At 38.8% G+C, this 23,206-nt stretch overlaps 1 protein-coding gene and 1 pseudogene across 2 annotated transcripts; both read right to left on the reverse strand.

The window, feature by feature from the left end:
• Positions 1-1,088: 1,088 nt before the first annotated feature.
• Positions 1,089-15,054, reverse strand: NDUFV2 (NADH:ubiquinone oxidoreductase core subunit V2). 2 transcript variants are annotated; one of them, XM_042463109.1, is made up of 10 exons: positions 14,897-15,010; positions 12,209-12,360; positions 10,833-10,974; positions 8,576-8,641; positions 6,574-6,636; positions 6,376-6,492; positions 5,514-5,682; positions 2,991-3,100; positions 1,652-1,728; positions 1,089-1,246 (listed from the first exon to the last, which is right to left on the reverse strand). In XM_042463109.1, exons 3-10 carry the CDS (start codon positions 10,833-10,835, stop codon positions 1,153-1,155), a joined length of 699 nt encoding a protein of 232 aa, XP_042319043.1. In that variant the 5' UTR covers positions 10,836-10,974; positions 12,209-12,360; positions 14,897-15,010; the 3' UTR covers positions 1,089-1,152. The 2 variants fall into 2 exon arrangements, with proteins under 2 accessions (XP_042319043.1, XP_042319041.1); XM_042463107.1 differs by lacking the exons at positions 10,833-10,974; positions 12,209-12,360 and having other exon boundaries at positions 14,897-15,054.
• Positions 15,055-21,771: 6,717 nt separating this feature from the next.
• On the reverse strand, positions 21,772-21,871 carry LOC121930205 (annotated as a pseudogene).
• Positions 21,872-23,206: the final 1,335 nt, after the last annotated feature.

Here is a 23,206-nt window from a genome sequence, read left to right on the forward strand (position 1 = left end):
AACAGCTATACTAGCATATATTTTGACAACTTCCTTAAACACCATATTTTCCTAACTTTGTTACGGCCTCTGAGGGAGAGAGTAGGCTGACCCAGTTCCATCAGGGGCTAGCCTGAAGAAGAAGAGCCCTCCCTCCGGTCCATCTGCCTTGGTCCAGGCCTCAGAGGGAGAGAAAAATGCTGGACCTGATTCCTTCCCCCCCTCAGCATTCCCTTCTCCTTTTGTGTCGTGTCTTTTAGATTGTAAGCCTGTGGGCAGGGAACTGTCTGTTATCCCCTCTATTGTAAACCGCTCGGATTCCCAGTGATTGGGCGGTATATAAATAAAACCTATTATTATTGTTGTTGTTGTTGACTCAGAGATAATGTTTCTAACATTTCAGATATTTCATTTCAGTTGACAATTCTACCATGGAAAATGAGGTATTGATCTTCACTTTGATTTGCCAAAACTTTTTCAAGCAATAGGGTGCTAGATAAAGTAGTTCATTTGAAGAACAAATTTGTCTTGCTGAATCTATGCTTCCGTTTCATTCCTCTTCTCACTTTATTAACTTTCTGCCTGATTTCTCGTATAGCAATAGCATTTATATACCGCTTCATACCACCTAAGCAGTCTCTAAGCAGTTTACAACAGTAAACTAATTGCCCCAACAAGCTGAGTACTCATTTTAGCAACCTCGGAAGGATGCAAGCCTGGGTTGAGCTTGAGCCCCTGGCTGGTACTGAACTTGCAGACCTATGGTTTGTGAGTGAGAGGCTGCAGTACAGGCATTTAACCACTGCGCCACCAGGGCTCCTATATACGTGCATGCATGTATGTATGTATGAATAATCTATCTCTGTAGCTGTTTTGTTAACATGCTATTTTTTCCCTTTCTATTTGTATAATTGATGTAAACCTATTTTGAGGTTAGTATGGATGGCAGTGGCTAAATTTGAGAAATAATTACATTTTCTGTTTGTTTAAATAATAAGAAACTTCAATTATAATAAACTTGTTTTAATTTCCAGTGATGTTGCGTCTCATATGTAAGCTGTCAATAACTACCATAAATATTTCAAATTTGTTGAAACAGAAGAATTGTGTTTTAATGTATCCACATTTTAGATTTTATTTTTGAAGATTTTTTTTTACAATGAGAAAACAGTTCTAAAGGTCTGACCGAACTCCAAAGCCAGGTCCTTTTGGTGGTTCTGTCAGAGACGTAAGCCCGCCAGTTGGCTCACAAGAGAAGCGTCCACTCCTGAAAAGAAAGTGCGCACTGTTAAGCATTAGTCAGTACAGCACCACTCATTTTCAAGAACTAATAGAAGTCTAATTCATCTTTGGGCTGAGACTTCTATTAAATCCTCTTTTTAAGTCAGTAAGTAATAAATAAAAATTGAAAATATGAACCTAGCTGCATAAACCTGTGAAGTGAATGCATACTGCTGTCCTATGGATATGGTGTCAAGGACATCAGATTTTGCACTATCAATGGATTAAGAATACTGTATTGACACAAGATGGATATTCCAAATATATTTCCTATATTGAGGGAGATATACTTGGGACATGCTTTAAGAAGATTCAATAGTACTGGTCTGGTCAGCAACAATATTTCATTCTTACGGTCCCAGAATACTTATTGTATAGGAAAATAAAATACCTTGGTCCAGGTTTTGGAACTTTTCCAGCTTTCAGTTCATCAAGTATTTCTTCAATGTCTTTTGTTGTCAGATCTTCCTGTAAAATGAAATGAGGAAATATTGCATTCTCCATATAAAAACAATCATCTAACAACTTAAAGAAATGTATTATTTGAATATTTCAAGAACAAGGTTGAATGAAAGCTTATGTCATAATGAATGTATTAGCATTTAAAGTGCTACAGAATTCTTGTTTTTGCTACAACAGACCAAATTACAACTATTAAATAAATAATCCTTCCAGTTAACGATAATGTCACTGATGGGATAAAAAATTACCACTCGAAAACAAAATATGATGGGTTGTCTATTGTCCTTGTCTTGCTTATAAATATGAAATGTAAAGATGAAGATGATTTATGCTTAAATACTAACGTTAGTCCCAATTAGAGGTAAATCAGTAGGATTTATTGAAGTGTTGACTGACCAATCAGCACTTACTTTAATGTGTCTGTATTAGTTGGGATTAGGAATTGAATTTGAACATAACTATTATATTGGCATCTTGGGAAATACGTACATGTATTATTATAATTAAAAGGATCATCAATTCATAGATTCAATACAAATCATATATAAATATATTCCATTCCCAAGAGTCAGCATGGTATAGTGCCTTGAACATTGGACTATGATTCTGGGGACCAGGGGTCAAATCCTCACTCAGCCATGGAAACCTAGTGGTGATCCTGGGCAATCCATACTCTCTTAAGCCTCAGGAGGTAAAGGCAAATCCCTTCTGAACAAATCTTGCTGAGTAAACTCCATGGTAAGTCAGAAACAACTTGAAGGCACACAACACTACGCTCCATTCTTGTAATAATTAATTTAAAGCTTATAAAATATTTTGTGTAACAACACAAAATATGAATAGGTTTTGGCATGAAGTTCCAGTTTCAGTTACAAACTTAAAAGCAGAAAATAGTGGTAAAATACTGACTTTTAAACCACAAGGAAGATAACAATTATTACCTAAATCCCGCAGCCAGTTTAACCCCGCTGGAGCAGCCAGAGGCCACTCCAAGCCACTGGTCTGTTTGACCCCTAAGAATGATTGGTGCACTATTTTCATACAGAGCAAAATGTAGGCCTTATCCAACCCATTTCAGTAATCATTTTAGCTCTTAAGAATACAGTTAGAACAAAGATGGTACATTAAAATTACCACCAAGACCCATGTTAAAGCAGAGACCACACTTAAAGCAGAGACCCCTATTTTTATATCAGCATTTGTCTTTTCAGTCTCTACAGCCTCCAGGAATACATTGCAGATTGATATAAAAGTCAACTTGTACTTACATAGTAGTTATCATTTATTTGCACCATTGGTGCATTTACACAAGCTCCTAAACATTCCACTTCAGTCAGAGTGAAAAGGTTATCAGATGTTGTTTCCCCAACTTTTATACCTAAGCAAAGAGAGATCAGTTTAAATTATAATAAAGCAAAACAAAGAAACAAAACAGTAGCATTAAAACTGACAACATAATTCTTCACAGTCATTTGTCCTAATTCAGACAATGACAGAAAATATGTGGTAGCCAGTTGTACTCCAACTGGATAGGAAATTGTGTACAGATACAACCTTGGGCAAATCACACACTCAGCCTCAGAAAACCTTGTGATAGATTTGCCTTGGGGTTGCCATAAGTCAGAAACAACTTGAAGGTGCGCAACAACAATAAATGTACTTCTGCAGCCTGAGCTAGCAGCTGGAATTGCATTCCAGTTCAACAGACTCTAGATGAACAGACCTAGCTGCTATAGGAGGCTGAGAAATCTAGCTTTATAATGCACACACTGCTGGATTAAGATCAGAGTAAATTTTAACCTTTTAAAAATCTGTGTAAACATGACAAATATCCAAAGATAATTTTAGAAATGCTATGGAGGGAACCCATAACATTTGCTACTATTTTTAATGAAAGGGATTTAAGAGGGAGCTGTATTGTTTTAATTGTACAATTTTAACTGCTTATTATTATTTTTTAATTCTATGTTTTAAATTGTTTTCCTATTGCTAAGTTTATATTTTCACTATATTGTATTCACTTTAATTTGTAAGTATGTAGAGAGGTCTTGTAGCACCTTTAAGACTACTGAAAGAAAGAAGTGGGCAGCATGCTTTCTTTCAGTTAGTTTCAAGGGTGCTATAAGATCTCTCTACATACTGATTCTACAGACTAGCACAGCTGTATCTTTGAATTTAATTTGTAAGTGATTTTGAGTCCCAGTTTTGGGGAAGATACCAATAAAATTTAATGGAAAGAATATTAGCTGAAATTCATAGTTGTTCTGCTATGCGTACCAAATGGTATGCTACCATGGTATCATGTAGCCACTGTAATAAGTTTAGCACAGAGGCATACTTTAAGAAGCAAAAAACACTTTCACTTTTATGACTGAAACAACCATGAAGGTACATGTAATGATACAGTATGACATTAAAATATTATTTGCTTTTTAATATTAAACGTCCAACAACAGCTGTTTCATGGAAGGAACCACTATGTTATTTCTTGGAAACCCAAGAATACTGGTTTTATTTTACTAAACAGCTCATTTCTACCACAGGTTGTCATTATAAGTATTATTTAATGTAATATTAAGAATTGGAATTTTTATTTTCACATCTCCATTCCATTTTTTTCTTTTGTGCCATGCCTCTTAGAAGTAACTGGGCTCTCATTAGTCTGTCTGGGAAGCTTGATAGCTAAACAGTGGAGTACAATCATTTTCATAAGATATCTTATGAAAATGATTGTACTCCACTCTTTAGCTATCAAGCTTCCCAGACAGATTGTCCATATTGTTACTAATTCTATCACAGGCCTCTTTTGCATGTAAAACAAATCTTCCCAGTCTACATAGGTATAGTTATTTATATACACATACACATGTGCTGTCAAACTGATCTATTCTTAATTAAATGTTTTCAAGATCTGTGCAAATTAAGATTAATTTAACATACTTAAAGCAGTGTGTGTAAAAAAAATTTCTACATTTCAGTTTGGTTCCAAACTGAGGCTATTTACTAAATTCACACCAGATTGGCTTTTGCCACCAAGGAAGAAAAACATGTAGCTGGAAACAAAAAAGAATGATCTTCATTTAAACATTTTTTTTAGAAATCAATGAAACTGTACTTTCTGTCAAGGAGAAACCCCATTATAGGGTCACCATAAATCGGAAACGACTCGAAGGCAAACAGCAGCAAAACAATAAATCAAGTCTTATGCTTAAGAAAGGAACAAGTCTCAACATAGTATGTCATTCAAAAGACATCTGTCAATACTATAGTATATTTGCTTCTGTAGACAAGTGTTAAGTTTCTGTACCAAAGATATTGTATATATTGTCCATTTTTAAAATTGCCTGTAACTGGTAGACTATCCCAAATCAATTTGCAATTATTCCTTACTGCAGCATATGAACATAAGCAGCTCTCTGTGGTTTCCTCCCACCATTTCTCTGGACATGCTTTTGCTCAAGTGACACTCTTTATTGCTTTGAATGTTTTCCATGTGCTTCTGAATTTTCAAGCCACTGGCTTCTGTTTCAAGCCTTCAGCTTCTTCTACTTTTGCAGGTAGTATAACGATCATTCCTCTTGCATCAGAGCACACCAGTCATTGGCAGGCAATGACCATTCTATATCTTTTTGCTCTGTAAAATATTAGGGCATATTAGTCACTGATTGACAGAGACTTCACCACCCTCACAATTTACCTTCCAGTTTACAGTGTAAACTGATTTAAATATGACAAGGCAATACAGTATGAATTTTCTGCACAATACAGGGATAATATGCTTTGCATCGTACCAAGCTTTTTCTGAATGGCTTCTAATATGCTATCTGAGTCTTGCAGCATACAAGGTGTGGTGGTGCAGATTTGAATATGGTATTTTCCAACTGGTTTACGATTATACATTGTATAAAAGGTTGCTACTTCATAAACTCTCATAGGAGGCATCTTTAGAATTTCAGCAACCTAAAACAGTGAGAGAAGACAACTTTATTTTTGGTACAAAAAGCAATTTCAATTATTATTAAGGGATACTTCTCAATATCATTTATAATTTCAGCTATACCATGAATCTTCTTAATCTACAGAATTTTTCACAGAAAGCAAATTAATAGTACCACTCAGAGTCAATAGATACTGCCAAGCAAAAACTGTTAGTTTAATGTAAAATGTTTAGTTACTAGAACTGGTACCATTTAAAAATACTTCTTGTTTCTAAAGTACTCGGTTTAAGAACTGTTATCTGCACACTGAGAATAATTATGACAGAAATTGCTATCTGCACACTGAAAATAATTATGACAGAATTCAAAATACACAATCTAAATGTATATTCTTTTTTTGTTTCTGGTTGTAGTGCTGACCACTATTTCCAGGCCTCTATTAGGACATTGTCAAAGGGGAATGTGTATGGCAGGACTGGTCAATGCATTTTTGTTCAGTCTCAAAAGCCTGCTTAGAAGACGTATCATAGAAGATATCATAACTAAAAATAAAAAAGCTCCTTTTTAAAAATCAGTAAGGTTAAAAAAATTCACATTAGAATAGTATTATTTGCATAATAGTGTACCGAATGTAAATTCTACCAAGAAATTGTTATTGGAGGTGCTTTTTAAATAGTTAAAAATTGTGGGATGAAAGATAAAGATAGCAATGTACCTTATTCATAGCAGATATAGGTAGCCATCCATGCTGTCTTTGGGCTAGATCCAGGACTGGAATAACTGCTGCAGATTTGTGTCCCTCTGGATAGTTGTTTACTATCGCCTCAATCCTCTATTAAAGAAAATAAATATTACAGCTGCCAAAATTTTCATATTGCTACAAAAATATAGTCTTTTATCCATCATTACATACCTCATAGTTTTCAGGTGTAAAATCAAATGGGGTGCTTGGATTGTTTTCAGGAGTATCCCTGTGCTGTACAAGCAAACAAACAAACATAAATATTTGAAACCTGTACCTAAAATATGTCTATCACCTGGTCAGTTGTGTAGAAAAGGGCAAGTGCAACATCTCATGCAGGTATTAAAAGATCAGTTTGAAAAAAAATACTATTCTCAACAATTGTAGGTACAGACACAATCTCCTATGCATCTGATTAGCCATTTCAAACGTGATTGTTGAAGTGAAATCTTACTGCCTACAGTTTAATCATAGGCTCAACACACATAGTATGTATTTAAAGGACAAATAGCAAATGTTTCCAAATCTGCAGTTACTATATAGGTATAATCCAATTAAATTAGCAGATTGCAACACTTGTATGCTAGGGCTGTAAATGTAAAAATTTAGAGCAGACTGTAACGTTTGTACAAGAGTCTAAAATATTCAGAATTTGCACCCAACCAAATATTGTCAGTTGATTGAATATTATTTGCCTATTATTAGATATTCCATGAAATTAAGAATACCACTATGTAGTATCTTTTTAAAATGTGCTTATGCTGTCACTGATCACAGGAATTGCTTGCTCCAGCCTAGCTACAGTCAGGACAAACCGAGCAATGTTAAAAAGATGTTCCTACTGCAAATCTGTTAACATCAAGCACAGGCTTTCTTGTCAGTGTCTTCACTTCCATACAGCTGGCACTAGATGCAGTTAAGGGTTTCTACAGAATATTGAATCACTTAATCTTGGTATACAACCAGGCTTTTTTTTTTACCAGTAGCAGCACTCCTTGATGAGAGTAGGGTAAGCAATTCAAGACACTCTGGAAAGTGTCCCCCTACAGCCCTCAGCCCTACTTTCTATACTGTTCCAGAGAGCCCTGCAAACCTTCAGAGCAGATGAAGCACTCCCTCCCACAGTAATAGTAAATATGTTCTGCCAGATCTCAAGCCTTCTGTGGATACTGGTAACCCTTCTATCAACAGAATGCAGATTCTGGACCCAACACCTATACTGATATCTGGGTCAGAATAAGCATGCAAAATATTGCCATACTCAGTGTCAAAAGATCCCAGAATCAATGTAGTTTCAGACACACTGCTGGAATCAGAGTAGATAGTCTAATGGCTTTCCCCCATTTGACATATGCCAGGATCTAAGTAATTATACACCAAATTCTGTGGCATCACCATTGAAACTACAACACTTGATTAGAATGGACAGAGTGGTGCTTCCACATTTACATATTATTGCCACCTTTCATAGATTATCTATTTTCTTTAATTATAATATTTGTTAACAACAAAAGAGAAATATACAACATTATTTTCCTATGTAACGTGAAAGCTAGTTGCTAAAGCGTGTTTGCCATCAACCTTGCCAAACACTACTACGGTACCTATCTGATTAATACCAACTCTTGGATTCCTCAGTGCAATTCTAATCCCAACAAAACAGCAGTTACTATAGAAGTATTATTCATGGTAATTCTTTTAAATCAAGCCACAGTCATGCCTCTGTACCTGACTAACAGATCTGTAACTCTACTGCCACAATTAAATACATCACAATTAAACAAGGGGAAAATCTACAGCATAGCCTTATTTTTGCTTTATAAATTACTATTGCTATGTTAAGGACAAGCCGGGTATTTACAGTGTCAGAAGGCAGCCAGATCCTGGGAGAGGAAAATTCATACTAGCACCTCTAATATCTGCTCTAGTGCGCTGTCTAGAAAACCCTTCAGAACAGAGTTTGAGATAGCACAGTTCAGGGGGTAGGGGAGAAAACAGCATCTTGTTCACAGGTACTGTACGGAGAGGGAAATCATCTTTTCCTCAGTCCTCTTAATCTTCTTCCATCAGCATAAGGCTCCTGGCCATTTTATTTGAAACTAAATGGCTTGGGAATACAAGACAGGTTTCAGTTGCATCTGCTTTGGCCATATAAACGAATTACTGTACTTACCACAAACAAAGCTCCTCCACCACCACTGCATGCAGCTGTTGTATGAAGGCAGCGAACCTGTGCCACCTACAAATCACAAAGTAAAACCATTTGTTCTTTCAATTACTGCTAATCTGTTGAATGCAACCTTAGTTGTACCTGGAGTAGATCCATTGAGACCTCTTATAAAACACATCTTATTTGTATTAGTTAGAATCCTCACTGCTAGGTTATATGCTTGATCTACTTCACTATTTGGTAGCTTTGTGTGAGTCAGTTTCCCTGTACATTTACTAACAGAATCACTGATATCCCTAAAAATGACACCAAAAACACATAATAGCAAAAAACAATTGCAAAGAAGCATGCAAAGAAGTCAAGAAAAACTGAATAGCGAAATGAGTACCCATACTTGGGCAAGAAGACAATTATATCATGCCCAACACATGGAAAGAAATTTACAAATAGAAATAATGGTCAGTACAGCTATGAGTCAGAAATACAACCCAGTAACAAGACAGAATTTTGAAGCAGAAAAACACCCTTCAGGATCCAGATCAAACTATGGAAAAGAACCTCCAATTCGAATTCCTTTGGAGTACCTATGAACCAACATACATCCCCACCCTCCTGTGTTTATTTGTGAAACAGTATGGAAACATTGTTGGATTAAGATGTGTTTTGATAAGCTATCAAGTTTATTACAGACAAGGACAGACCAGGACATTTTGTAGATAGGCAGGGCAGCAAATGATACCATGGTTGGCCATTCAAAGTCGAGGTCCATACAGTAGTTATGTTATTTTGTCACCTGAGGCAGAAAATTTGACTAGCACCTCCCTGCTTCTTCTCAGTAAAAATAAAATACCTTAAATAACAAATAATTTACTGCCCTTCTAAGGCATTCAAAATTTGATGTATGAGGTGACCACCCCACTGCCTAATAGGACCATCCCTCTGAATGAAGAGAAACAACCCATTCACATTTGAATTCCAAAGAAAAGTAATCACTACACAGCATAATGCATCACTGGGCAATTCATTGCATTTCTCTAAATTTCTGTCTTACTCTCAAATCACATGACCCTCCCCAATCCTACTCCCTTCCCCAAACTATGGAACTCAAGTTGGGATGCTGGAGGTAAAAATACCTCAAGACCTATAGCAGTAATCTCTGATGGCTTTAGAAACAATTTAGGCAACCAAATCCATTAATCTCTGCAGAGGTATTAAGACTTGCTGCTCATCACTATACAACTGTATGATCAGAGACAGCAGAATTCTTGTCACTGTGAATTCTCCTAATTCAGAATCATCATGCCTCCATTTATCAGGAAAGACAAAAAACCTCACAAATGTATTTATAGAGTGCTTAATTAAACTATACAATTTGCTACTGTAGGATGTGATTAATATGGTTACTAGTCATAAATTGCTCTGCAGAATGAGAGCTAGTATGCCACTCAATATCAGTTACTAGAGACCAACAATGGGTGAGGGCTTGTTTGCAGTCCCCACAGAGACAACTGCCACTTAGCAACTTCAAGAAAAAGGGACACTGAACCAGAAGGGCCACTGGTTTAATCCAGAAGCATTCTTATATTCTTATTATCATTAATAATGCTTTAATTTAAATAGAACACTAGCTTGCATTAAATTGTATTTAGTCCATACAGTTTAACTCTTATAATTTAACTCATATAGACATTTAACACTAGAAAAATACTAAGGCTACTTCTAACTGTCATTCATATACAAATTTGTATGCATATGGAATTATTACTGTTCCAGTACAATGATGATGATCTTCAGCATGTTATTCCAGGAAAACAAATAGAAGAAATGGAGCACACACATGCACACAAAAGATGACAGTAAGGCCTGGTGACTTCCTATTAAGTTTCAAACTTATATCCAAGGAACATTTTCATTTCTTCATGAAAACTGCTCAAAAACACTTGTTTCAGTCACCTACAGTAACTTTTCATACAAAAATAAAAATGCTGTAGAGATACATTCTAAAATTTCAGGAATCCTTGCAAGTGTCTTGTGTGTGGTGGTGCTTATCATTACATGCTTTTTGCTTGAAATCAGGGACTCCCATTTCCATGCAACAGTCACGACAGAGAAATCTGCAGAGCCCCCCACTTATATCTAAAAGATATATTTACTTAAAACCCAGAGTCACACTAAGTAGATATCACTCTACTTAGTAACACATAACCCAGCTTTCTGGAACCCAGCTGCCTCAGATGATGTTGGAATGCAACTCCCTTACCATTCCCTTGCTCTGCTAATGGGAGCTGTAGTCCAAGAACATATGGAGGGTCACACAACTCTCACTCTTTTTGTAGCTCTTGCCCACGTTGATTTAGAATAAGAATTCCCACTGCCATGCTTTTTATTCGCTTCTTTTTAGTCTAAAACGAGAGGATTTTTGTTAAGAGATGTGTAAAGGTAGACGCAAACTGACTCTGACCTCTCACCCACTAATACAGAGGAGTGGTGTTCATCCAGGTTGTCACCCGGTACATGGGGGGGGGGGCTCTAGGGTGGGGCCAAAAGGCTACGTGCCTTTCCTCACTGCCCAGTGCCATTTTATTCACAAATAAAACAGTGCCAGGCAGGGAGGTGGGATGTACTGGACCCTCTTCCTCCTTGCCTGGCACCACTTTACACACAAATAAAACAATGTGCAGCAGGGAGATGGGAGGGCACTCAGCTGGGTGTCACCCCTTCTGGGGTGTCATCCAGTGCAATCCGCATCACTGCAACCCTGTCCCCTCCATGACGCCACTTATGTAGAGTATTTGCAGGTATCAATTCAATATATTTCCCATCCTGAAATATGACCAACAGGGATAAAATGCATTGAAATGCAGAACCATGAAGGTGTGACCATATATTTCCAAAAACAAAACAAAACAGTGGTTCTTCCTCTCCCATGACAGGAAAACCCCACTGTTTCTGAGGCTAAACCTTTTAAAACTTCTGATCTACATAAACAGCTCAGGATGCAGGATTCTTTATGGATAGATAGACTGAACTCTTAGAGGTTTTCCATGTTCATGACTCATTTCATTATCTGAGACGCAAAGGTCAACATTTATAAAAAGGACACGAGTATTTCAAAATGAAAACAAATGATTCCAAAAAGAGATTCCAGGGAATGGGAGAAAATAACATGACTGTTTTTGAAAATTGCACAGAAACCAATGTTGGGTTTAGATCTCCAAACCCCCTCAAAACCAATCTTATCAAGAAAACCATGTGATAGGTTTTCCTTAGGGTCACCGTAAATTGGAGGCTTACTTGAAGGCATACAACAGCAACATACTCAGTATAGCATAGCCAAGCAGGGCTTCAAAGTTGAACACCAATATGAAAGCATATGGGCATTGCTATTGTTTTTCCTTTTATGTACTGGCATTAGTGACTGAGATCCGGAATAATTTTTGACCTATTTGCTCAGATCCATAAATAGTTATTGGATCGTGAAGATGGCTTAAGGCAGTTTTTGCTGCCTCTGCTGATTTGTACATAGCTGCCCCTCAGGAGGTATGGCTTTCTCAATTTGGGAGACTAGGAAGATGAGAATGAGGAAATTAGGGCTGCGTTTTCTTTCCCTCCCCTTCTGTCACCTGGTTTACTGACCCTAGCCAGTCAGATAGGGAGCCTTTGACTGTTGTCCATTATCCATTATGGCATAAACTTGGGTAGGTCAAATAACTACAGTGGAGAATGCAGCAGAAATTCTTGCCAAATCAATCTGCTTCCTTCTTCAGGCATCTCTGGTACAGTCCAAACTGCATATAAAGAACATATGAAAAATCCAGATGGAATCTAGTTGTAAAAGATTGTCTCTCACTGTGCAGAATGTTTACATGGAAAGCATGAAGACAACATCCTGGTATTCTTTCCCAGCATGCACTGTTCAAAGGGTACACTAGTCTTCACCGTCATGGAGGCTCTGTATGGTTATCATGGCCAAGCAGGCAACAGACTCATCTTCAATGAATCCCGATCAGCCTGTTTAAACAACATACAACTGCTGCAGAACTGAATCTGAACCAGGCCTGTCAATTGCACCAACTGAAACACAGTTCTATTCAAAATGCAGCATGGATCTCACAAATGGTAAAGCCTTTGTAGTCGGTTTTTCTTACAAAGAATGTATGTGAAAGAACTGGCGGAGAAGGGTCAGATACCTAATGTTGTTGCTAAAGGGGTGCAGCCCATACTGGGTGAACCCCAGAAGAGAGAGCCCTCCTCCTGCTGCAGGGTGAGGAGGGGCAAGTGCACCCCTCCTTGCTTTGCTGCAGTAGCAGCAGTGTCCTCCTCTGCACCTCTCCCAACCTCGCTGTCCTGCCACTGCTCTACTCCTCAAGAGAATGGCATCGCAGCAGCAGCAGCAGCAGCAGCAAAGGAGAGGACACTGATCTCCCAACCTTGCTGCTGTGGCACTGCTCTACTCATGAGGACAAGTGCACCGTGGCAGCAGTAAAGGAAAGGAATGAGTGTAGCCTTCTCAACCTTGCTGCTTGAAGTGCTGCTCTATTTATTTATTTATGGTATTTATACCCCACCCTTCAGCCCTAAAGGCTATCAGAGTGGGTTACAATTATTATTTTTAATTAGACGGAGAATGGCGCTGCCGCAGCAGGAGTAAAGGAGAAGGGGCAAGTGCACCCCTTTAGCCACTGCCCCAAAGCCCCACTGCCCTCCCCCCAGAAGCCCCCGCCCCTCACCAGGTGAATCAGAGACACCACTGCAGATACCCATCCAGGCTATAAGCCTTCAATACTAGCCATACCACTCATTAAACCAGGGGTTCCAAATCTGGGGTGACCACCGCATCCATGGGGTGTGATGAAGAGTGTCTTGTATCTCTGAGTGACAAGTCATCACTGGGTTTTTTCCCTACAGAAATTAGACTCTAATTGCTCAATTCACTTATGCACTGAAAAGCTGATCTTTTTGAAGCATGACCAGAGGAGGGCAACCAAAATGGTGAAGTGCCTGGAAACTATTCTTATGCAGAGAGACTTAGGGAACAGGGTATTTTTAGCTTGGAGAAGAGAAGATGAAGAAGTGATATGATAGCCCTGTTTAAAAATTTGAAGGGATGTCATGATGAGGATGGAGTGAGCTTGTTTTCTGATGCTCCAGAAAAAGGACCCGGAGCAATGGATGCAAGCTACAGGAAAAGAGATTCCACCTCAACATTAGGGGAGAGAAGCAGGCAGGAAACAACAGGCCTCTGCCTGCCAAGTTGAAGAGCCCTCCCCCCGACCACCATCTTGAGGGGAGAGAAGCAGAGTTTGTTTTTGTTTTTTACTTGCTTTGTTGTATATGCATATGTATGCTGTAAACCGCTTTGATCATAGGAAAAGCGGTATACAAATAAAACATATTATTATTATTATTATTATTATTAGGAAGAACTTCCTGACAGTAGGGGCTGTTCGACAGTAGAACACATTCCCTCAGAGTGCAGTGGAGTCTCCCTCCTTGGAGGTCTTTAAGCAGAGGCTGGATGGCCATCTATCAGGGATGCTTTGATTGTGATTTCCTGCATGACACAATGGGGTTGGACTGGATGGCCCTTGGGGTCTCTTCCGATTCTATGATTCTGATGGAGGTGTGGAAAAGAAAGAGGGATGAGGGTTGCTGAAACAGATCAGTGGCAGACTGTATGATCTGGGTTGACGAAGAAGCAGGAGCTATGAGAGAACAAATGGGAAAACTACAAATGAAAGTAATGATTTAAATGTAGATCCAGTCAAGGCTTTGTTGCTGGCAAAGTACCATTTTAAGCAGTGTTCCCTTAGTGAGCGCCAACAGGGCATTTGAAAAAATACACGTTCATTAGAAAAGGATGGTCGAGTGTACCATAAAATACAATGTATGTGTGGCCTAGTGGTTTGAGCATCGGACTATGACCCGGGAGAAGAGGGTCGCTATAGTCAGAACCGCCTTGAAGGCACATCACAACAAAACAAACATGTAATATAGCTGTAAATAAAACATATGAAATGCATTTATATTCATACAAGTGTTCTCAGCTTTCAGTTTAGTTTTCTGTCTCAATGCTATGGAATTCTGGGAGTTGGAGTTTGTTGTGGGGCCCAGAGCGGAGCCGCACAACAAACTCCAACTCCCAGAATTCCATAGCAAAGAGCTAAAGCGGTGCCACAAAAGCCATGTTCCCAAGCACCTCCTCTTCCTCCCCGGCCAGGAAAGGGGTGCCCTCCGTGCCCTTGGCCTCGGCCGCCCTCCAGGAACCCGGACAGGAGCCCTCCCGCTCTCCCCGGACTCTCATAGAAAGAGACAGCGCCTTACCGAACGCGCAAAGGCGGCCCGGAAAGGCGCGGAGAGCAACATGGCGGCCTCCAGCCTCCGCCTGACACAGAACCTTCTCCTTCAAAGGAGCAGGAGCTGCCCAGGCCCTCGCGCAGGCGCAGTTGGAGATTCCGCTTCGGGGACGCGCATGCGCGCTCCAGCTGACGTCACGGCCGCGCGCAGCGGCGGTTAATTCTCAGCGACGTTGACCAGCCAGAAGGAAGGAGTTGGTTTTTTTGTCTCTACGGGAAGAAAATCAGTCCAAACTTAATCCCAAAGCGTACCTGTGTTGTTGTTGTTTTCCTTTCTGTCAGGAACACGCTCTCTTGGTTACTTTAAAGGAAATATTGTATATTAAAAAAAAAAGTCAACAGTTATATGAAATACAAAAAACCCACAAACATAACATGCATTGAAAGTAAACCGATAGCCCTGGGGTTTTTCATTTTTTATGATGTATTTTTCTAAACTTTTAATTGTTTTAATTGGATTGTTTCCAAAGTATTTTAGTGTGACACACACACAGGCACATATAAATACAATAAAACATAACACACACACACACACACACACACACATATATATATATATATATATTGTGGGCCACCTTGGGTTCCAATTTGGGAGAAAAGTGGGATAAAAATAAAATAATAATGATAAAATAGGTTAAAATTTTATTAAATATATACATGAATATAAAAATTATCAATAAAAAAATAAACCAATAAACAAGGGACTTCCTTTAAAAAAAAGGACTTTCCATACATGTTTATTTTCCTTATTCTAAGTCCTTTTATTCCTATAAGGATGAATGTTTTCAGCCAGTTTTATTTATTTATTTACTTATTTAGGTATTTATACCCCGTCCTTCAGCCCTAATGGCTCTCAGAGCAGCTTACGATTATTATTTTTAATAAGATTTTATTTTTAATAACCTGCCCTCAGGTTTACAATCTAAAAGACACGACACAAAAGGAGAAGGGAATGGTGGAGGGAAAGGGGATGAGCTCCAGTGGTTCTTCTCTCCTTCTGAGGCCTGGACCAAGGCAGATGGATTGGAGGGAGGGCTCAGCTTCTTAATCTTAACTTAATGGAGACTCCTCCCTCCTTAACTGTCATCTTCTGGCCTATGAGGGGGAGAATAGGCTGGCCCAGCTCCATCAGGGCTAGCCTGAAGAAAGAGGCTCCTCTCTCCATAACTGTCATCTTCCGGCCTGTGAGGGAGAGAATAGGCTGGCCCAGCTCCATCAGGGCTAGCCTGAAGATAGAGCGCCCTCCCTCCATTACTGTCATCCTTCAGCCTGTGAGGGAGAGAATAGGCTGGCCCAGCTCCATCAGGGCTAGCCTGAAGAAGAAGAGCCCTCCCTCCAGTCCATCTGCCTTGGTCCAGGCCTCAGAGGGAGAGAAGAATGCTCGACCTGATCCCCTCCCCCTCCCCATTCCCTTCTCCTTTTGTGTCGTGTCTTTTTAGATTGTAAGCCTGAGGGCAAGGAACCATCTATTATCCCCTCTGTTGTAAGCCGCCCGGATTTCCAGTGATTGGGCGGCATATAAATAAATCCTATTAATAATAATAATAATAATAATAATAATAATAATAATCTACGCCAAGCCTAACGGAGCTGGGCCTGCATCTCCCCCTCCTTGGCTGGATGGCATCAGATGGACTGAAGGGAGGGTTTTGCTTCTTAGCTCAGGCCAGACTCAATGGAGCTGGGCCTGCATCTCTCCCTCCATGGCCAAATGGCACCAGATGGACTGGAAGGAGGGCTCTTATTCTTAGAAGGTACTTGGAAGGCAGAGGTCCAAGCAGCAGTAGAATCAGCAGCTTCGTCCTCCCTCTGCCCCAGATAGTCACTGTGGTCCCCTCATTCTCTCTGCTGGGCTGTTTTGCAGCAGAGCCCTGTCAGGTCCTGGTTTTATAGCCCTAGCAGGCAAAGCAGCTGTGAGTGATGGTAAACACAGTGCCTACTAAGTCAGGGTATCAGTCCTGAAGAGAGGAATCCATTTGGAAGGCAGAGGTCCAAATACCAGTAGAACCAGCAGCTTCTCCCCCCCCCCCCCCCGGGCTCTGCTTCTCTCTCTGATGGGGTGTTTTACACTCTGCTCTCCCTCCAGAGTCCACAGCAGTGGCAGTTGGAATGGAGGGAGGGTGCCTCACCAGCTGCTGGGACTTTTTAAGTCTTAACAATTATATAAAATACATAAAATCATGAAAGATATACACAGAAAATAACCCAATAAATAACTGATTTCCTTTGAAAAGAAATGGACTTTTCATACATGCCTATTTTCCTTATTCTAACTCGATCAGTATATGCCTATAAAACTGAATGTTTTAAAACCAGTTTTTAAGTCTCTCAGACTTAAAATTATGGTGAAATACATACAAAAAGTCCTTTTTTTGACCAATAATATTGGGTCATAATATTGATCTAGACAAATGGGAAAAAGCAAGAATTAAAACAAATAAATTTACTGTTGCTCAAGCCCTAAAAGAAAATTATTTCAAAGTGGTAAACAGATGGTACCTGACTCCTTGCTCACTAAAAAGAATATATAAACAAAACAATGATAAATGCTGGAGATGCCAAAGAGAAAGAGGATCATATACACACATGTGGTGGAAATGCCCAATTATAGAGAAGTTTTGGACAAAGATCCATTCTGAAATAAGATGTTAAATATAGAATTTGACATGAACCCAGAACTGTACTTGCTAAATGTAACCTCAACATTAGGTGTGGAAGGAGAAAGAAAATATTGGAGAGTAGAACTGAATTTAATAACAGCAGCTAGAATGTTAGTAGCAAAAAATTGGAAATCCACATGTGTACCATCTATAGAGGATTGGAAATATAAAATATTTGATATGAAAGAACTTGTCAGATTAATAGCAATCTTAAATAAAAAAGATATGGATAAATGGGATGAAGAATGGTCAGGAATGACAAACAATCTGCTAAAATTGACAAATGTTTAAAAAAACCTCTATGAGAAAACCCAGTCAAGATTTTTTTATTTGTAATTAAAAGATAAAATTATACAGTTTCTTGTGGAAAGTTTTCAGGTGTAAGCCTAATATATATCAGATTTATAGCTTGTTGATATAGGTTGATATATGTTTTTATTTATCCTGCTGTAAAAATGTCTTGTTGTAAAAATTTATCTTGTAAAAACACAAGCTTTGTAAAATAAAGATATATTAATTTTAAAAAATGTCCTTTTTTATCATACATGAAAAACAAACCAATCAGTAATTGATTTCCCTTCAATGGAAATGAACATTCCATATATGCTTATTTTCTTTTTTCTAAATAGATCCTTATAGTCCTATATGGAATAATGTTTTAAAGCCAGTTTTTAAAAATCTCAACAATTTTAGAAAACACACAAAATCATTAAAAAATCATACATAAAAAACAAACTAATAAACATTTGAGTTCCCGTCAAAGAAAATGGGCTTTTTCTAAATGCTTATTTTCATTTTTCTAAATACACTCATAGTCTTATATGGAATAAAGTTTTTAAGCCAGGTTTTTAGTTTCAACAATTATATAAAATACATATAAACATAAAAATATATTGTACATAGAAAATCAACCAATAAATAATTGACTTCCCTTCAAAGAAAATTGACTTTCCATACATGCTCCTGTACCTTTAATTATTGTGTGGAAGAAAGAATTTCTGCAGGTGTTGTATGTCATATAACCACATAACAAGTTGAAACGATCTCTTCTACAAAACAAGTGAATTAAAGGTATAGGAGCTGTTTCCAATATTCACTCTGGCAACTCAAAATCCTGTTGGTGTGCTAGCTCATCATAGCTAAGAAAGTAGCAGGGGTAGGAGAAAAAAGCCTGCTAATGAAGGAAAAAGCCATTAGAGAAACAGGTTGCTCAGAGCTGGTGGATTTTGTCTTCCTTCGCCACCACAATAGAGATAGGGAAGGGATCACTCCCCCATCCTTTTCCCGTCCGTGACCGCGATGGCACAAAAGGCTTTCAGATCGTAGCACCAATGATGCCATTAACGCCATTAAAACAGCATTGGATTGACTTCCATTAATGCAAAATGCCAGCCAATGTCGCTTTAATGACAGGTTAATGGTGGAATAATGACGGGATCTGCATGACTTCATCTGAAAGCCTTTCAGGCAATTGCCATCATTCGCTCTTCCCAGACAGGATAAGTGCAAATCCGGTCTGAAAGTCCTTCCCACGATCGTATGAGAAGGACAGGAACATGATGGGATGTCTCTCATCTGATAATATCTAGTGTGACCCTGTAAGGGTTCTCTGAGTCCCCCTCAAAGAAGTGGTACCATTTTTGTGCCATATTATTGTGTTCACATGATATCTTAAAACTGCAGACAGGATTTGCTTCTGGTTTTGCCTTTTTCCTCACTAGACTTAATAGGTTGTTGTTGTTGTTGTTGTTGTTAACTGCCCTTGAGTCGATCTTGATTCATGGTGGCCCTGTTAATGAGACATCTCCAAAACCCCTTGTTCTCTACAGCTCTGCTTATGTCCTGCAAGCTCAGGCCTGTGCCCTTCCTGATTGAATCTAACCATCCAGCATGCAGTTTTACTCCCTTTTTCTACTACCTTGCACCTTTCCTAGCGTTATTGCCTTTTGTAATGAGTAATGCCTTCTCATAATGTGGCCAAAGTACAACAGCCTCAGTTCTAGGGAGAGTGCAGGATTGATCTGTTCTAGGACCCTTTTGTTTGTCTTTTTCGCCATCCACAGTATTCTTACTATATTCTTCCTTCAATATCACATCTCAAATTAGTTTATTTTCTTTCTATTGGCTTTCTTCACTGTCCAACTCTCACATCCATGCATTGTGATGGGAAATACAATAAGTGCAAACACTCATTGGCCCATATGTGAAGTAAGAGAACCCACCCAGGTGAGGAATTGAACCAGGGCAACCACAGGTGGTAGTTAGTAGTGTGATCACCATAGTGGGATCATCACAGGACCAAGGGCGGACACTTTAGTTGTTGCTGTTGTTTGACAAGATTATCTGCTCTCTAGTTTTCTATCTAATGCCAATCCCATAGGAGGTAAATTGGCAGCATGTTCTACATTTTAACCAACTCAGATTTTAACTGACAAAATACTTTGATACGGTTCTGAATTTAATTTCCCTGACTTCAAGCTGACAGGTCTGATGGATGAACTCAATTTAATTCAGATTGCTTCCAATTAAATATATTAAGTACAGGGGAAGGGCCATAAGATTTCTAACCTTTAGTTTCAAGGGCACACACTGAACATCTCTCATGTGTCTTTTTTTCTCTCTCAGCCCTCTTTTAACCCCCTTCTCTTTTTCCTCTTCTTCTTCATTGCATCATTGTATTTGAGAAGCAGCACGGGCTACACACTTGTGCACAACAAAGATAAGCATAACATAAAAGTACAAATAACATAAAAACAACGTAATTAAAATGTTTTAAAACAGAATTAAAAACATGCTAATTAAAAGAGCAACACCCTTCAACTAAAGCACAACTTAGTTTCTAGTAGTCACTCAAACTTTGCTGGTAAAATGGGAATTTGTCTGGCCTCCTTTGTCCCTTTCTGGGTTGCAGAAGCCATATAACCAGATTTCTAGTCAGCCCACATTGTTGGATAACAGATAGTTGAAGAAAGCTGATCTGAAGATACAGGAGAAGCAGTTCTTGAACTTACACGGCAGAGGGAGATTATTTTATTTTGAACAAATAGCAGCATTGACAGGGAACCAATTGCACAAAATTTCCTCTAATGTTCAGATAGAACATGAAAATACTCCTTACTGCAATCTTTCAAAGTTAGTAAATCTTGTTGGGGCTAACCTCAGTTATACAGAAAGGCCATTGGACTCCATCATTACAAAGTGCTTCAAAAGATCTATGAAGCTTTAGAGTTATTAATGCAAATATTCTCTCACGCACAGCTTATGAGAATATACACAGGTCTTTCACTTTTTAAAGAATGTAACTACCAAGATAGGATTTATGTAAATCAATTAAAAAAAAAACTCCCCTGAAAGAACATGGTGCCATTATACCATTAGGGTAAGCTCCATTTAATGTGGTAAGCTGTTGCTATTATAAATTCATGCTGGCTAGCAAAATAATGTTAGGATTCTACTTGCCTTATCCTGTTAATTTTGATGCAATCTTATTCCCCAAAGCAAAGCTATTAAATTTTCTCAATTTCCATCTAGTACTAAGGGCCACCTTTTCAAAACAGTTCCAAGGACAGATGTTTCAACACCTCAACAATCAATATCTGAATTACATTCTAGAATCTTGAATGCACCAATAGTCATGCACTGGTAATTATGACATGCTGTTTTAAAATAATTGCCGTATAAGTAGCAGGGTTTAACTAGGCTTCTGAAACATAAAAAATTTAAACAATATGCAATATAAAGTAACTTCTTATTCCAAAAGCAAATTATAAGGATTAGCAATTGCCATAAATTGAATACAGTGGTGCCTCGGAACAATGATTCCCTATGGGATTTTTTCGTATCCCGAAAATTTCGTAACCTGGGTATTTCGTATCCCGAGGTACCACTGTATTTAAAGATTGGCCAGTTACATCCTATCAGATGTATGGGAATAGAGAAATAAATTAACATATGGCCCAAAATATTGTGATACTGGAGTCTGATAGGCCTTCCTGTGGAGATTATTCCATAGGCAAAATCTTGTGGGGAAAGCTTTTCAACCCCCCCCCTCCTTGCCACCACCTTCTGAGCCTCTCCTTGAAGTGGTACTTGAAGAAAATCCTCAGATGCTGATCTCAGCATTCAGCATTGGTGCAGTAGCAAATCCTCTTCCAGTAGGCTGTTCTGGTGTGTTGATTTATGCAATAATATGGAGCACTTCACAGATGTGTTTGTCATCCTTGAGCAGGGGCTATGCTAATGTTCTCTGTATCATTCCAACTTTAGTTATATCAAAAAATACAGAATGCTTCATGAATTTTGTGTCGTTTGTGTAAGGATGACTTGCAAATTCATGAAGTGTACCATATACCAGGTCTCACCTGGAATACTGTGTTCAGTTCTGGGTACCACAATTCAAAAAGGACGCTGAGAAGCTGGAGCATGTCCAGAGGAGGGCATCCAAAATAGTGAGGGGTCTGGAAACCATGCCTTATGAGGAATGACTTGCAGAGTATGATCAGCCTGGAGAAGAGAAAGTTAAGAAGTGATATGATAGCTTTGTTTAAATATTTGAAGGGATGTCATATTGAGGCCGGAGCAAGCCTGCTTTCTGCTGTTCCAGAGACTGCCCATGGATGCAAACTACAGTAAAAGAGATTCCACCTAAACATTAGGAACAACTTCCTGACAGGAAGAGCTGTTCAAGAGTAGAACACACTCCCTCAGAGTGTGGTGGAGTCTCCTTCTTTTGGAGGTTTTTAAACAGAGGTTTGATGGCCATCTATTAGGGGTGCTTTGATTGTGTCTTCCTGCATGGCAGGGGGCTGGACTGGATGACCCTTGGGATCTCTTCCAACTCTATGATTATATATTTTTGCACTTATACTGGCGTGTTTATTTATCAAAATGCCATATTTGGAGTGATAGCACATCAATTGGTGTATTACAATATTGTGTGATTTGCCCAGTGGGATTCCATGGCCAAGATTTGTTCAAGGAGGTTTGCCATTGCCTTCCCCAGAGGCTGAGAGCATGTGATTTACCCAAGGTCACCCAGTGGGTTTCATGTCTCAGCTGGGAATTGAACCCTGGTCTCCAGAGTCACAGATCAACACCCAAACCACTACACCACACTTTTAAAGTTCTTGGCATGAATATATCCTTGCTTCATTCAGTACATATTTCCACAGATGCTGATCAGATGATCTCCACATCACCATAAAGCAGACAGATGTGTGAGCCAACACTCCATAATACATGAGACAGAGTTACATTGGAGTAAATGAGCCAAGTGTAACCAGAGGGTGTGTCACACAGGCAGCTGGCGCACCTGCAAAAGAAAAATGAAAAGAAAATGGCCCACTGTTACCAAAATAGCTGATCATGTTGACTGATTTTTTGTTATCATTTCTAAATGTCTAAAGAAGAGAATTTCTGTTCATTCTGTGTATATTAAGAAAGGGAATAGCTAAAATAAATTAACCAGAAATATTCTCCAGCCGTTATGTATTGTTAAACACAGTGGTGGGGACAATCTATCCCTCCTAACGTTTTGGATCCAACTTAAAAGCCCACATGGCCGATGAAAAGGAATTATGGAAACTGTAGTCAAAAACATCTGGAGGCTTAAACAGGAC

Source organism: Sceloporus undulatus, chromosome 4, assembly GCF_019175285.1.
Source record: "Sceloporus undulatus isolate JIND9_A2432 ecotype Alabama chromosome 4, SceUnd_v1.1, whole genome shotgun sequence".
Classification (NCBI taxonomy): Eukaryota; Metazoa; Chordata; class Lepidosauria; order Squamata; family Phrynosomatidae; genus Sceloporus; species Sceloporus undulatus.